General features: G+C 42.5%; 1 protein-coding gene across 1 annotated transcript in view; it reads left to right on the forward strand.

The window, feature by feature from the left end:
• The window catches only part of cspg4ba (chondroitin sulfate proteoglycan 4ba), a gene marked incomplete at both ends in the record, with an annotated part of 30,759 nt that extends 13,457 nt beyond the window's left edge, over positions 1–17,302 (forward strand). The window contains 6 exons of the mRNA XM_080738695.1: positions 7,880–8,078; positions 9,070–9,200; positions 12,929–12,932; positions 14,099–14,271; positions 14,680–14,863; positions 15,237–17,302. Of these exons, the coding sequence (XP_080594821.1) occupies positions 7,880–8,078; positions 9,070–9,200; positions 12,929–12,932; positions 14,099–14,271; positions 14,680–14,863; positions 15,237–17,302 (2,757 nt within the window). The remainder of the gene's footprint in view (positions 1–7,879; positions 8,079–9,069; positions 9,201–12,928; positions 12,933–14,098; positions 14,272–14,679; positions 14,864–15,236) is intronic.
• Between the last annotated feature and the right edge of the window lie 532 nt (positions 17,303–17,834).

A 17,834-nucleotide genomic window follows, 5' to 3' on the forward strand; every position in this document is an offset into this window, starting at 1 on the left:
TGTGAGAGGCCCCAGCCTGCTTCACATAATCACAGGGAGGAGACAAAGCATTAATGGTTAATTTATCACCTTTGGGGCGGTCTGTTAAATGGCCCATTTAATTGAAATACTGGTTTGTTTGGGTTGTCTGGAAGTTACTTAGTTACAGTGTCATGCTTCTTGTTAAAATAAAAATCTGCACATGGAAACTTATGTTGAGACTCATTTGGACCCATTTGCTTGAATTCCACATACTCATAGATGTCCTGGTGTTGAGTGACCTGCTGATATATCTTGGACATACCACACTCATGCTTCGTGGCCCCCTTTGCAGTTGTCTGCTCTCTATTTTCTCTCTCTCCCCCTCACTACTACAAGACGCAGTCGAAACCAAGTACAGTATATAGCTGGACTGTGTATGAAACACTGGAGAGATTCAAACTATGACCACCATTACAGGAATGGTGATCTATAAATAACAATGATTGAATGGCATCCGTGGTGAAAGGTTTAATTTAAGTCAGCGCATTCCTTGTCATTACCACAATACCATTGCCTTTGCTTATAATTTATATTGTCCTTATTGAATAGCATGCCCCCACCTGACCATCAGTTCTGTCTTGTGTGTAAATATTGCAGCTGCATGCCATGTACAGTGTATTTCATATGGCTGGAGGAGGGTTTTCGTGCAGCCAGTTCTCAAGATTTGATCCATATGGAAGATGTTGTAGTTGTTCACTTTTGGTTAGCACATTCAAATGTCTGCCTAATAGTCCACTTGGTTTAGCCCAAGGATCCCATGCAATTATGTGCATAGTTCACTGCTGGGAGAAATTTAAAACTAATCTTTTTAGTTTGATAATACAAAGTTTATCCTTTGCCCATTACAGTTGTTAAAATAATGAAAACTGCATTTTGTGATTATTTAAATACTATGAAAACCAAAAAATATCAAATAAATCTTACCAAAATTATAGCTACAAACACAACCTATTTCTGATTTTCAATAAGACACCTGGCCTTTATCCTATTTGAATCTGGGTTTGATTGGGAGTTGGGACACTATATTCTGGACGCTGTATATTAGCCATACTGTACATGGCTGAATTCACAACAAGTGTCAAAACATAGATGGTGATTTCCCCTGGAGGTTTAACAAAGGTCTCCCTTCCCTACCTGTAATATACAGTATATAGCCTACCGTAGGTCATCCCCTGTTGGATAGGATTTTACCTTCACTCTGTTGGGCCAGATGGCTAGAGCTATTAGAGTGGCTGAAGTACAGAGCACTACTCAAAAGCATGTTCTTTTGACTAAAGGCCATAAATTCCTTTGGGCACCCACATACCGGGTGTAGGCTGTGCTGAAGAGGAGAGCCCTGTACAAAAACTTGACCTAATCCTAAATCCTAACTTGGTTTGATATACTGTACATCTAGAAGTGGAGTAGGTCAGGTGCATTTCCTCTGCTTTCCTTATTTGGCCATGGGTGCTCAGCGAACAGTTAATACTCGGATAAGAAAACCACTAAGGTGGAAAAAAACTGCACTCCAAAATAAGATTGCAAGATGAATAGCTCCGTTGGCCATTTCCTTTATTCCTCCACCTGCTAACGTGAAGGCTACATGCATGCAAGCATTTTGTCAATTTAATTATCAGTATGCATCCTCAATCAGTCTTGTCATAAGAGAAGGTGACACCAGTGAACTAGGTAGTTAATGTATTGTTTTGACCTGGGACACAATTGACTTGTCCCTTGGGAACTGTCCACAAGGTGGCTCTCTACCACCACACCTTTTGTGTAACATCCTTTTTTCTTTATTGTTATTTCTTTACATTCTCAGTTGCAACCAATCATATAGTAATTTGCTACAGACACTATGGTTTTTGTTCCATATTTACCAACTGTTTGATCAAATCGTTTTCATGCAATTACGTACATTGACATGTGATGAAGTGTTAATTGAGTGACAAATGATAGCCTTTGCCGTTCTTAGGATAAATTATGAGATCTAGACCAGAGTGACACATGGCTTCTCTGTGGATGCATTATACAATAGTGTCAACAGTGTCCCCTCCAATCATAGTCATGCTGTGCTTTATGGGTCCTTCCTTTCAGGCGCATGCACACCATGCAATGGAATACACTAATGAGCAGGAAATACAGTACATAATATGTAAATATATTGTAGTCAGACACATTTTTGCTTCAAATACCACACACTACTACTGAGTAAAATACCGGTACTTAGTGTTAATCTAACCATTTGTAACTCAGAGGCTGTATAAATGTAACCAAATGGATCCGTCCACTTGGTTTCATTTGTATTACACACAGATTTTTCTGTTTCTGCTATCAGATCTGTTTAATGTTTGTTTTATTACCATGCACACAAACTGTGGATAAGTTTATGGACGTGACTGTTATCTGCAGCCACTTACCAAAAAAAAAGAAGGGAAACAAGAATTGACACACAGTCAATATAAAATCTGGTGGATTGGTGTGTTGAAGTTAGTGTAAAAAAAGTTTGAAAAAAAAATTTTGAAAAAAAAAAAAGTTTGAATTTTTTTTTTTTTTTTTTTTTTTTAACTCATTTAGTGCCACCCCTTTCACCACTAGAGGGCGCCCAGTGGCCATAGAAAATCCCATAGAGATATGCTGGTATATGCAGAAGCCCTGCAGCCATGACTTGCCTGAACACTTTCCTTTGTGCATGTACAGGAAGAGGATGAAGTTAGCTTGAAGTTAGCTATTGGCTACCAAGCATTTTAGAAGCCTTATTTTCGTCAACTTAGCCATGATTAAACCTTGCACACCTCATGCATGGGAAAAAAACAGAGAAGAATGAGCTCTAAAAAATCCAATGCAATCCTGGATTGCATTGGAGTGGATTTGTGCAGTTTGTTCACAGCTTTCAAACAAAAAAATCCGATTGGAAATCCGTTCAGGCATTCTTGAGATAATCGCCATTATGTTTTACATGTTATGTAAACAAACATGGCTGCCCTGTATGTTAGATGGGGTTGTATGGGGGTGGAACATGCAAAATCGCGATTGAAATCATGTTCACCAGATTTGATGGGGTCCAAAAAAAAAAAAAAAAAAAAAAAAAAAAATCAATTTTTTTTTTTTTTTTTTTTTTTTTTTTAAAGCCGAACTTGTTCGGGATCGGCACTCTGCGATACGATAATAAAGCCGAACTAGTTCGGGATTGGCACTCAATGAGTTAAAAAGGTTGAAAAAAAAAAATTTTTTTAGGGGGGGCCCTTTTTTAGGGGGGCCCCTCGCGGGGGTTAATCCGTCCCTGGGCTCGGCCCTCGCGGGGGTTAATCCGTCCCTGGGCTCGGCTGACACAAACACACTACGTTGTCAATTCACCATACAGTAAAGGAGGGGAGCGCACTTTTTATGATCTATATACCACTTTGCTTGTTTCTCTCCCATAAGTCTGGCAACACGCTTCCTTCCTCCTCTCTCCACTGTCCACAGTTTGGCTAATGGCTAATGCTAGCTCCGGTAGAACTGGTCGTTTTAAACTCTATTGAGGGAATTAACAAGAAAGAGAAGAGAAAACGCTGCAATTTTTCCAGTGGTGGAAAAAAGCGTGGAAAACGCTAGCCCTTTCTGGTTTTACATTGGTGTGTAAAGTTTTACTCAATTTACTCAAGTACTGTACTTATAAGTACACTTGAGGTATTTGTACTTTACTTGAGTGTTTCCAATTTCCAATACTTTTACTTCACTACATCTCGGATCCAAATATTGTACTTTTACTCCACTGCATTTACAGAGTAGTTCTATATTGCAGTATTGATACTTTTACTTAAGTAAAACAATTGAGTACTTTTTGCGAGAACAGGACAGGAGGAGAGAAACATGAGCCTGTCTTCCATGCGGAGAATAACACAGCGTTTTTGAAACTATTCATTTCATCAATATATATATCCTCCTTCAAATCACTTACTTACCCCAAAGTCGTCCATAAAAAGTTGTTTTTGTATCCTTCTACTTTGAAACTATTACGCTACGGCGACGGGCGCTGATTCATAACCAGCTCTGATCCATAATGAGTTCTCCTTGACGCTATGTCACCAATGAGCCCTTGCGAGGCAGGAAAGGCTGCGCACCCTCTCATCCGTAGTAAAAATAAAATATACAGTTTTGCTACTCAGCAAAACAAAGACGGATTTAAGGAGTTGAAAGCCTACTTTCCTTAGTGGGAATCCTCAGATCCCCCCACCCCACGTCTAAAATACACTTTTTGGCCAGAGAAAAAAAAACTTTTACCGGAGGTTTTAGTTACTCCACACCGCCCTCTACAGATCTTGTCAATAGAAATGTCCATTGACCAGATTTTGCCTTCCGGTGAAATATTATCTTCTCTGGATAAAAAGTGTATTTTAGACGTGACGTGGGGGGCTTTGAATGTTCCCACTAAGTAAAGTAGGCTTTCAACTCTCTAAATCCGTCTTTGTTTTGGTGAGTAGCGAAACTGTATCTTTTATTTTAACCACAGACGAGTGGGCACACCGCCGCTAATGCGAGCACAAGGGCTCATTACAGTCATTAGTGACATAGCGATCTGTAATCTCTACTCTTATCTGTACGTTAGCACGTTAGCTGCTAACGGCTAGCTAACACTTGAAATGAATGAAGACAAGTAATGTACAAATTGATGAAGAAGGGGGGAGTGTTTCTTACCTCTGCCTTGTCTGATGACGTTTTCCACACTTCTCATATTATATCCCCAACCATGGTCGCCGTTACATTAGCTTAGTGCCAATATGGACAGAATAGCACATCTTCGTCCCCCCGACTTTCGAGTTAAAAAAAAAGAGTCACATGGCTTCACGTTGTTCTGTTTTATTTATCACAAGCAGGCTAGCCAGCTGCAGGCCTACTGTACATACTACGTTTCAATGAAGGTGTATGATTCTCTCTGTATCATAAACATTTGGTTGCATAACACAAAGAATGATAGCCGATCTACAGCTGCAGAGTCTTTTCTCACTGGCTCCCGTTGCCGTTTGTAACCCATAGTCTGGAGGAGCGTTAAACTCGCCTGCGATTGGCTCTAATGCAGTTCTTTTCCCCCCTTCCCCCCCATTGTCTGGGGGGCCGCGACAGCCAATAGGCAAATAGGTCCCCTGTATGTGGCGCCAGAACAACAAGGAAATGTTGAAATCTGTTTCCAGATTTAAAAACTGTATCCGGGTGACCAGTAGAGCCCTGCAGTGTTGAGAATTGAAAGGGAGTCTTAATGAGCTGTGGAAATGGATCCTGTGTGTTTATACTTTGAAATGGATGAGTCACACTGTTGTTTGTCTGAGTAATATACCGCTGGGATGTCCTGTGAGGAGACTGATTAGCAGAGGTGTAGTCATTCATAGGAACCCAGACACATACAGTAAAATCCACAGTGTTACTTAAACTCTGAGACAGTAAGAATGTAAACAAACAGAACCGCAATTGTCCATGTATACACAACGTGGAGTTACAACTGGTTTTATTAGCACCGTGGATTTTACTGTGTATGCTTACAAGCTGGCACACAGACACAGCCGACATACTGATACAGCTCAAAGGGGGCTTGAGCCCCGGCTGTTTTACCTGTCTGTAAAAAGTGTCCTCTCCAGACCATGAATGCGGTTTTTACTATGGCGAAAGAAATGCAAATGCCCTCTTTCCATGCCATACCTGAAGGCAGCATTGAAGAGAATTGCCTTGTCCAAACTCTCTGAACTTGAATGCAGCATTTTATGTTGAAAGAATTCCACTCTCTGTGTAGAAATCCATGCTGTTACGCCACATCTCCAGTACTGACTTGATTATGCTTAGTTCAGTTTGTTATTAAGCACCGAAAATAGCCGACCTCCAAGCTCACACCGCTTGGAGGTCTGCTATTTTCGATATTTTCACTAAAAGGCCCTTTTAGAAATTTCAGCCCCTGCCTCTCTAAAGCCCCTTTTCGACTGCAGCTTTAGCACCACACCACACCACACCACACTACACCACACCACATAAAAATACCTACATTTTCCATTACACAAAAATACCCCTATCGGTAAGAAACAAATTGACCCTTTTAACTGTAATTATAATACAATATAAATTAGTATTACATCTATCCTAAATCATAATACACTATAATGGATTATAACTGTGATTATAATACACTATAAAGTATTAATGTATTACTATGATAATTATAATACACTATAATAGATTATAATAGTGGTTATAACACAATAGAATCTATTATCATGTATTACAACTATATCCTGGTGGTCTAAATGAAAAGTCAGTGAGTGATCAGTCATTATGAAGTGTTTGGCCCTGTTTGGCCCAGCTCAGACCTACTCCAGAGTGGATACTTTTTAGTACCACGTTTAGTACCACCTTCACACCACTCTACCCAGGTCCTTGTAGTGGAAAACCTGGCACAAGTGGGCGGTGTGGTGTGGAGTGGTGTGGTGCTGGGCCTGTGGAAAATGGGCTTAACATTCTCTGCAGGTCCCTGCACACACACACACACACACACACACACACACACCCACCCACATAAACATGAAAGATGTCTGTTCTCCCATGTGCACGGTGGATGTGGGTGGCCGGGTGCTAATGGATGAAGGACTCCATGCGGTGAAGTCATAGGAAGTCAACACTAATGCGTTTTATTTGTGATGCATTCAGAAGAAAGCGTGTTGCTTGAGGTTTGATATAATTGTAATGTAGTAGATTTGTAAAGGAAAGAGACACACGTGCACAGCAGATAACTTCATCATTCATCTTAAAGCACTTCATACTTTGTTGGCTGGCGTCCCCCTGAGGGCCTGTTCTTTGGACCCTCTTTTTTTCCCCCTCTACAACAAATCTCTTTGAGGAAAATAGACAATCCACAAGCTCACAACACTTTGCATCGCGAGGCATTGTGATGTTGTTGATCTGATATTTTTGCAGAATGGTTGCCTATTATGACATGCCCTAGAATAGTGATGCTGGGGTTCCTTCCATTTGGTTATTATGAGAATGTGTCTATGTGACCTTCCTGTGACCAACCATAGGAGCGTGTCATTTGATGTCTACTGCTTTACGGTTCGGTGCTCCTGCGTCCTATGTGTCGATCCAGTGGACAAGCTAGACAGACGTGCTCGCCTCGAGGCTTTTGGATATACTTGGGAGGAGGCCATAATTGTGTCTCAGCGTTGCTGCGTCCGCGTTGTCTTGTTTACAGTGCACAGCATCTTGTCATGTACAGTGTGGTGGGTCCACTTCTTGTTTACAGTGCAGGGCTATATTTAGTTGTGTCATGTTCAGTGCAGTGTGTGTCCGTGTTTTTGAGTATGATGCCTAAAGAGATGCAGCCAGATGCATTTCCTCCAGGTTATCCTTTGATTTAGTTGCGTGAGCATTTCTCGCTACATCTTTTACTGGTTAGGTAATTTTTTGGGGGTATTTATTTTTGTGGAGACGAGGCTGTCCGCTTTGTATTTAATTGTATTATTTATTTATCAAGAGAGATAATTCACTTACAGTAGCTTTGCGAGAATCTTTCGGAAGGATTACAGGATTAGAAACTTTAGGTAACCAATCGAGGGGCATCTGTTTCTGTTCTCTACTCTGTTCCATCTTTACAAACCAGATTTGAAATATGTGTGAAACTGTCAAATAAAAGTGTGAAAATCAGTGAAAGGACTGTTTGAGGCGCCATGATGAGTTTGTCAGACATAAACAAAGACAACATTTTGACCTCTGAACCTCCCTTTGTCAGGGTTAAATACTCAAATACATTCTACCAATATCGGGCCATATATCATAAACCCTCAAGGACAGGAGGCCTTTGGTTTGTTTTAATCGTGGATTATGGATTATGGATTTTCCATGTCTTCCCTGTGTTCAGGTGTGGGTGGCTTCTGTGACGGAGATCAGACCAGAGGACCTGGGTGTTCAGGACTTGGACACTCCAGCAGAGGAACTGCACTTCATGGTGACTCCACCCAGTAATGGCCACCTGGCCCTGAAGAGTGCCCCGATGAAGCCCCTGCTCAACTTCACACAGGCCCATATAGACCAGGGACAGCTGCTGTTCGTTCACAAAGGTAAAGTCTGTCTCCTCTTTGCTGGTTGGTGTGTGTCGGTTCCCAAGTTGTCTGATTGATTGGCATGAGATTATTTTCTCATGTCAATAAAGCTACTTTGAATTGATTGGGGAAAGTGTTGTACATCTGTTGTGTGTGCAGTTGATTTATTTTTCTGATGTTGAGATTCATTGCTATTCCTCTTAACTCCACTAGAGCATGCTGTTTAGATTTGCAAAGAAGTGTTGGCCTTGCAGAAGCTTGTCCATTTATGAACTGTACTTCATATGACTATGAGGTATCGAATAACTATGTCTAGCAATGCACCTAAATTACTTGTTGGTCCGAGTCAGGTTGAGGTGTTTAATAGCCTGGCACTGTTGATGTATGATACCAGATAGGCTCTGCAAACATTTTATGGTGTTGGCCTTAAATAGGCTTCTGCTTACTGTTCTGATGTTAATCTGCTTCAGCTTTGCCTGAACATGCACCGTCACCAAAGGTTGTGAAGTTTATTTGCTAGATCAAGACTTGCCCTTACAGTAAAGGATGTGTCTTTCACACATTGCTCCCCCGCAAGCCTTGCACACTTCACACATAATCTTTCTCCCTCCGTGTGTGTGTGTGTGTGTGTGTGTGTGTGTGTGTGTGTGTGTGTGTGTGTGTGTGTGTGTGTGTGTGTGTGTGTGTGTGTGTGTGTGTGTGTGTGGTGTGTGTGTGTGTGTGTGTGTGTGTGTGTGTGTGTGTGCACCCATGCTGAAATTGTCATTGGCAAAAAGTAACAAATATCACAAAACGTAACATCCATAACATTTACAATTTATCCAGAGTGACTCACAACAGCTTGTGCTAAAAGAAAGTATGCTCTATGTAGTAACTACTAGTATAGCAGGTAGACATTAAACCTGCAACATTTAGTTGAATATGCTTACAAGGGAAGGCTGGCCGGGGGTCTTTGAAAAGTATGGGCTTCAATTCGTCCTTTTGTTTGTTTGTGTTTTTCCTCACAAAGGAGCCATGTCTGGAGGGTTCAACTTCCAGGTCAACGATGGGGTGAACTTTACCCCCAGGCAGATCTTCAGCATCACTGCCAGTGCCTTGGTCCTCAGCCTGGAGAGCAACCGCCCTCTCAAAGTGTTTCCGGTAAAAACCTCTCCTTTCTTTTTTTTAATCAACTGTTGGGCATCAGAGCTAGGGATGGGACAATAAGCGATATTATCGTTTATCGTGTTAAAAAACACTCATGATAATCGTATCATGGAGATTTAATTCATCGTGAAATCGTCCTGTCATGGCACTGGGTACAACTTAAACCCTCTATTGGTAAAACGTACTTATAATATGCGTATTCTTTTCACTCTCTACCAAATCTCTTTGCCAAAAAACACTGTTTCAAAATTTTCAGGCCAAGGACCCCTTAGTTGAGAGAGAGATGAAGCAGGGACCCCCACAACTTTTCTCATATATTCCATATAGTTTAATCGTTTGACAGCACAATCATCAGTGTAGAGTGTGTGTGTGTGTGTGTGTGTGTGTGTGTGTGTGTGTGTGTGTGTGTGTGTGTGTGTGTGTGTGTGTGTGTGTGTGTGTGTGTGTGTGTATACTGTGTATATACTGTATATATACTGTATATTTATAGTATGCTTTGGAAAATGGTTATCATTGGGCCTAACATGGACATCACATTGGCAAGAGACAGGAAAGAGAGGGTGGTTTTTGTTTTCTCCAGATTACACCACATACAGGAACTTGATAGTTCCTCTTTAATCAGTTCTCTTCCTTTTCAGGTCGGAGAAACTTTTCTCAGTAAAAATGTGTGTGTGTGTGTGTGTGTGTGTGTGTGTGTGTGTGTGTGTGTGTGTGTAGGGCTGTCACAATTATTACATAATCGTCTAATGGCAATTATTTGAGGTAATCGCAATTATTTTGCATAATCGTCATAATCATTTCCATGTTGAGAAATGTTAATATAGTTACTGTGTGTGTGTGTGTGTGTGTGTGTGTGTGTGTGTGTGTGTGTGTGTGTGTGTGTGTGTGTGTGTGTGTGTGTGTGTGTGTGTGTGTGTCCGTCCAATATATTTCAACCCATATAAGGGCAGCTAGTGGGTAATCACCTTTTGTGTCGCTGAGCCAGACTCAACATTTTCAGGCCAAGGACCCCTTAGTTGAGGGAGAGAGATGAAGCAGGGACCCCAACAACTTTTTCATATATTCCATATAGTTTAATCGTTTGACAGCACAATCATCAGTATATTTTGGATTCATGTCAATTTGTGTTTTCAGATATTTAAGCACTTGAACCGTCAACACATAATAAACTTGACCTTTCACTCTGTACTTATGTGCTCTTTTTGGAGCTGTGTGGAACACAAGCTCCCTATACGTGGCCGTGTGTGTAGGTATGTGGGTGGGTATGTGGGTGGGTGGGTCTGTGGGTCTGTATGTAGCCTGTATGTAGTAACCCTGGGTGACCAGAGAGGTGCTGTTGAGTCTAGCCTGCCCTGAGCATCAACTGCAATACACACACACACACACACACACACACACACACACACACACAGCTCCACTTCGAACAGAGGTTCGATTTTTCCCCTCTACACCAAACCTCTTTGCCGAAAAATAGCTGATCCACTAGCTGCCCTTATATAGGCTGAAGTTCTATATGAACACTAGTTCCATATTAAACTAGAATATGGACACTAGGGTTCAAATGGTTTATATAAAAATCGAACCTCTGTTCGAAGTGGAGCTGTGTGTGTGTGTGTGTGTGTGTGTGTGTGTGTGTGTGTGTGTGTGTGTGTGTGTGTGTGTGTGTGTGTGTGTGTGTGTGTGTGTGTGTGCAACAGCGCCCCTCCCTTAACATGTGTGGCCAGAAAAGGTTACTGCAGGCTACATACCCGGAGACAGACAGACAGACAAACAGACAGACAGACAGACAGACCCACACACACGGCCACGTATAGGGAGCTCCACACAGCTCCAAAAAGGAGAAAAAAAGTCCACACTGTGACACTGTGACAGCTTCCTACAGAAGCTAAAGAAATACCCAAATGTCTGCTTCTTACTCTTCATCAGAAAGGATGTCTCCCTTTTCAGGAGCTCAGGAGTGTGTTTCACTGTACTAGCCTGACACTGTCTATTTTTTTTTCCTTTTAATTTTTATCCCACAATTTTGTAACCCATTTTTTCACCCAGTGCCAATTGCCTATGTAATCCTGGGCTCTGCTCTCCCTCTGCCGCGCCTGGGGAGACAACGGACTGACCTCATGCCTCCTTCTATGCATGAGGAGTCCAAGTTGCTTCTTTTCACCTGACAGTGGGGATTTCCCTGGTTTGGACGTAGCGCGTGGAAGGAACACGTTATTCCAACCAGTTCCTTTCCCCTCCATCAGGCGCCCCGGCTGGCCAGGGGGAGGCATTATTGAGACCAGGATTACGTGCATGTTTTTGTGAGGTTATCAACCCTAGGAGACACGGGGAGAACATGCAAACTCCACACAGAAAGGCCCTATCGCCAACCCCACCTAAGGTGTGGGCGCTGATGATGCGGAGGAGGAACACGCCGCCAGCGCCCACAGCGTCCCCCGGCGGGAATCGAACCCAGGACCTTCTAGCTGTGAGGCGAAACGCTAACCACTGCGCCACCGTGCCCCCCTGACACTGTCTATTAAGGCTTGAAAAATAATTTGGTACTTTTAACTGGAACACTTAGTTCCAAAATATGACTTCACCCAAATCCCAGACTGGTGCATCACAAGCTGCAGTCATTGCTTTATTTAGGGAGCTTAGTCATTTCCCCCTTTTAAAATACTTGAGGTCTAAAAATAACCGGAACATTTTTTTAGTTTTTTGGAGTTTAATTTTGGTCTGTATTCTGACTGGTTCGTGAGTTAGATAGCGAGGCATGCAAACAGCCAACTGGCACGCGGTCCACTGAGGTTTCCAGTCACTGAGTGAGTGGGTACTTGAAGACTTGCGACTGAGTGGCAGCTTTCTTTTCCCCCTGCACCACCAGTGTGCCTGGCAGGGAACAGAGGTTGGTGGAACGGGAGGGTTTTGACAATGAGTGTCTTTGATGCTAGGAGAGGAGAAGGGTGACAAAGGGAAGGAAGCCGCTCTCACATTTTCGCGGGGAGAGAAGCGTTTCCTATTTACCACATGAACACAGACAGTTTTTAGGGGCCTTGAAGGGTGCCTTGGCATTGGTCCGAAGGTTCATTAGTCCGAATTTGTTAAGAATACTATGCCTAACCCTAACCTCAGTAACCCTAACTAAATTCGGACTAATGAACCTTTGGACTAATGAACCTTCGGACTAATGAACCTTCGGACTTATGAACCTTCAGACTTATGGGCAGTCCCCCCTGAAGAAATTACTTCACTGTAAATGGCTGCGTTAGCACAAACGAGGAAGCACAAATGAGGAAGCCTGTTTATCCCAATAAACATTCTGATATAGAGTATACTCACAAATAGCATTTTAAATTAACATCCTCATTACTGATAAAGTAGTTTTCATAATAATTGATGAAACGATTTTATGTGATCTTTTACAAGTTGCTTACTTTGAGAAAGGGCGTGGGCTCTTTGCGATGGTGTTCTTATAAGCATTTAAATCAGTCAGTTGAACAGTTCCACAATGGAAACAAAATCGTATTAAATAGTTTACAAATCCACACCACACTAATACAATTTTCTACAACTCAACTTTGCTAAATGAATCAGCAAATTTGTCATAATTAGTGTTTTCTGTTAACGTCTCTCTTGATAAAAGAGCAAGCTGTGACAGACACTCATAGCTGTTGAGCGCAGATAGCCAGGTACATTTGTGTGTGAGTGTCGTTCATATGGTGAGATTGTAATCTCTGCAGGTCAGTACAACAGAGTAGTTCTGCCTGAATACTTCTCTCATGTCTCCCTTTGAATGAGTGGTAGATGTATGGTTTTCAATGTGCGAGGACCCAGGTTTGAATCCAGGTACCTAATAGCTATACCGGCACTTTATGTTAAATGCTGTCAAGCACCACAGTGTGAGGCAAAGTTTGCGAAATGTCAAAATGTCTCTGTTGCTTTCTCCCTCCTACACTAAGGAGGAGAGAGAGAGAGAGAGAGAGAGAGAGAGAGAGAGAGAGAGAGAGAGAGAGAGAATGTATGTTATTCACTTGTTGTCTCTGCATAGATAATGTTGTGACTTGTTTTATGTTATACTATGCAATGTAAAACCTATTAATAATAGGTTCCGTCTTAATTTATTTCAAAATGTGTTATTTGCATGATATAATTGGCTATTATATCATGCAAATAACACATTTTGAAATGAATTGAGAAAGAGACAGATTGAACCTGTAAATCCCCAATTTTTACATTGTTCATCAGCACACTTAAATTCATCTTCAGAATGAGAAGCACCTCATTCCTGTTTGTCTTCATTATTCCATGGCAGTGTTTCCCCTGTACTCTCCCCATTTGCCAAGCATTGTGAGACCAGTGCTCGAAGGGAGCTCATCCATTCTAACGTGTTGTTTGTATTTTATGCAACACACTCAAATGTAGTTGGGTTTTGCTATAAAAGTGTCTGTGTTGTCTGCAGTATAACTTTAATTTGTCACATCAAAGAGGTTTTGCCCGCCTATTCCACATTGTTTAGCATAATGTTCCGTTGGAAGATGTGAAATGCTTCCAGAGAGAATGTTTTCCTTTGCTCAACTCAAAGCAGCCACACTCAAACGTTAACGTGGCCATAATAAGCACAATGACAGATATAAAGCTATGTTGTTGTCAGTGTGAAATTATATGTGTGGGACTGACCTCTAATGACTCTGTTTTATAATTTTTAACTACTCTATTTTTATTAAAGTATTGTCCAGTGCCAGCCATTGCTTTGTTCATATTCTTTTGTTGATATTTTCTACAGTAAATGTATTGAAGATATTTTGTGCCAAATGATCCCCACAGCTAATGTGAAATGACAGAATCATAGATGTTACTTTACCATGCTATTAATTTCTTTACCCTCAACTCCTTCCCTTCTTCACCCCCAGGCTCCTCAACACCAATCACAAGAGAAGATTTGCAAGCAGTGACCAATGACAACAGCGGCACCTCCAATCGCACAATAACATTCAGTGTGATTCGTCGTCCTAAACTGGGGAGACTGGTGACCATACAGCCTGATAATTCCACTCTGGACATCTCCACCTTTACACAGTCTATGGTAAGGCATGGCATGATGGACATCCACATTAAAAATGGTTAGAATTTCTTGAGTAACTGAAAAGTAATTAAATAAATTGAAGTCAGCTTTAGAAACATCAAGCATTTTCATTAATTGGGTTTGATTTGAAGTGAATCTAAACTAGAAAAGTGGACTTCCCTGTGTGCAGTTCTCCACCAGGCTCGATTGCCTACCCAGCACATGACATGTTATGTTTACCGAATTATGTGCATTTTGGACATAATCTGTACAAGTTTTAGCAAAAAGTGTGTCTTGAAGAAAATGCTAATTGGCCGGGCCGTTCACTGACATCCTTTCTTTTGGTAAGATTTACAATGGACATTTACAATGTTTTTGTGCATTTTTATCAGTGTGAGCTTTTCTTGGATTGTGCTGTGTATACCTCAGGTGGACAAGAAAGAAGTGGTGTACATTCAAAGTCCCATAGAATCAGTGGGATGGGCAGCCATGGACTCTATGACGTTCTCTGTGGCATCACCTCCTGCATCTCTGGACACTCAAACCTTCAAAATAGACATTTCCTATGAGAATGCTGGACCCGACTGCAAGACACTGCTACTAGCAAACACAGGTGTGGATAACCACTGAATGTTTTCCCTCATATTTAACCCAGACCTGGGAAGTATCTATCTCTGTCACTTTATATTATAACCACTTTAACCACTTTATAACCTTATAATCTTTGCTTCTGGGGGGGTCCCTGGAACAACATATTTTGAGATGGGTGTCCGCTGCCAAATACATATCTTTTAGGGGTCCTTGGTTTTCAAAAAGTTTGAGCACCACTGATGTAGCAACATACGTTTTCCAGAAAACTGTTAGGATTTAGAAAACATTGGTAGAATCGGGTCCTCAGGTCTTAACTGGGTTAAAGGAATATTTGCTGGTGTTGTCTTTGGTGATAAAGCTTTTCTTTCTTGATGTTTTGAAAATGTCATCATCAGGTGCCGTGGTAACAGAAGGGGAGAGTGTTGTGATTGATGAAACAAAGCTGGACGCCTCCAACCTCATGTCCAAGCTGCCGACGCCACAGCGGAGCTCCCACGAGGTCTGGTTCCAGGTCAAATCTCTGCCACAGCATGGTGTCATCGTGGTCGGCGAGAGAAACCTCACCAGAGAGAAACCTAACTTCTCCCAGTTCATCGTCAACAAGTACGGCATCACCTACAAGCATGACAATTCAGAGAGCACTGTGGATTTCTTCGTCTTTGACACGTGGGTGAATTCCAAGGGGAAACCGGCCCAGCGCCCCGCAGAGGACAGCGACGTCGTGGAGGAGCGCTTCAACATCACCATCACCCCTGTGAATGACCAGCCGCCCGTTCTGAAGACCAAATCCCCAAGCTTGCGCGTTGTTCAGGGAGACACGGCGGTCCTGAGGCCAGAGAACCTCAAGGTGGAAGATTTGGACAACCCTCCCGATGACATCATGTTTTCTGTGATTAGCAAGCCCAGCAATGGGTACTTGGCTCTCGAAGGGAATATGAATGAACCCGTGGTGGCCTTCACGCAAGCCCAAATCAATAATGGAAGTGTGCACTTCATCCACGATGGAAGCCCTGCCTCCGGTGTTTTTTATTTTAGTGTTACTGATGGACATCACAAGCCAGTCTACAAGCTCTTTAATCTAGAGGTGACGGAGATCATTATTTCATTGGTTAACAACACTGGATTGATAATTGAGCAAGGTGAGACATCGGTTTCACTAAACCAAAACAACTTGGCTGCAGTTTCCAATGGGAGAAACACTACCATTCACTACCAGATTACAAAGCCTCCAGATTTTGGCAAGATTTTAAGGGACCACAAAGAGGTCACACAGTTTGAACAGGAGGACCTACAAACTGGAATGCTGACCTACCATATGGTGACCCTTTCCTCCACCGAGGACAGCTTTGAGTTCATCGCCCTCACTTCAGAAGCTAACCTAACCGGCCAAGTGCTCAACATTACTGTTAAACCTTTGATACAGTTTGGCAAAGATGTGAGGATTCCCAGTGGGATTCCGGTCAAAGTAAACACCGACTTCTTCAATGCCGCCAAACTTGCTAACATAAGTGACAGTGATCCTGTTTTTGATATCGTTTTCCAGCCAAAGTACGGGAAAGTGGTTTGGACAAAGTCTAAAACGTCCAGGCATGCTGTACCAGTTGAATCATTCTCCTTTCAGGACATGAGGCAGGGAAAAGTCACCTTAGATGTTAACGCAAACATGACAGGAATTCAAGAGCTAAATGACTCACTGGTGTTTGTCCTGAAAGCTGAGAACATCCAACCTGCAAAAGCAGTGTTCCATTTCACTGTTGTGCCATATGACCCGACACTTTTCCCCACCACAAAGAGTCCAATCCCACCCACCACACCTTTCCGTCAAACTTCGAACCAGACGGTCGGGATCGGAACAGCTTCACCGAACTTATCATCAACCTTTGTTGGCACAAAACGGCCGAACAAAAGCCAGCCGAAGCTTAAAGGACGCAACCGCTGGGGTAACTCCAACCGGACTGACACTTTCAGTACAACTCTCGGTAGACCGACGACTATCGGCACGGTGGACATTCCCTACAGGAACACGCCGGTTCGGGTGGAGTCCTACCCCCAGAAAAGCTCAAACCCCCTCCTGGTCATCTTGCCTCTGCTGGCGCTGCTGCTGCTTGTAATCATCTTTGTGGTGCTGGTCGTCCTGCTTCGGCGCCACAGGCAGAGGAAGCAGAAACCCGTCGCTCCAAAGCCCCCACTGTCACCACCAGTTCTACAGAGCAGTCAGTCGTATCAGGGCCAACCACAGAGAAGCACAACAGTTCCCACAGTGACCGTCACCCCACTGAGCCCAAGTTGCCCAAGCAGCCCTCTCCTTGAGAGGCTATTGACACCGAATCAGGGCATGGTTTTCAGCACCCTCGAATCATCCATTCCCACAGGTTCCTGGAGCAACACCGACTCAGTGGCTTCTTCGCAACTTATCAGAACCACCACGCCGCCTCTTCAGAAGAATCAGTATTGGGTATGATCTTGAGTAAACATTTTGTTAGAGTTTGGGGAATTCTGCTGATCATTGACTACAATTATTCAAAAAGTGTTTGTATATTACATTTTAGTGAAGCTGGATGAAGTGCAATAGAACAATCAGCAGTGTTGGGGTTAGCCGACATTATTATCCAGTTATATACTGGTTATTAAGGCTGACATGTTGACCCACTTACACTACCCCAAATGAAAATCTAGCAGAAAGGTATTTATACAGGTATTTATGAAATGCAACATTCAACATGACAAATAAAAAGTTGTAGGCCTAATAATAATAATAGCCTAAATTGTGCCATAATCTCTGCAGGTCATCAAAACACAGTTAAACATTGGAGGTGATTTAGAATGTTCATGACATGTTCATTAACTTTTTAGTCAAGCAGTTCTCTGTGCACCTAGCAGCTTTAGGTGCACAAAGAGTGAACCAGAGATTCAGGACAACCAGCTGTGAGTGTGAAACCACTATTCTTGTGCCTGCCCGAGTGTATTTCAAATGACATCTCCCCCATTATTTA

The sequence above is a fragment of the Nannobrachium achirus genome, assembly GCF_963921795.1.
Source record: "Nannobrachium achirus genome assembly, chromosome: 12".
Classification (NCBI taxonomy): Eukaryota; Metazoa; Chordata; class Actinopteri; order Myctophiformes; family Myctophidae; genus Nannobrachium; species Nannobrachium achirus.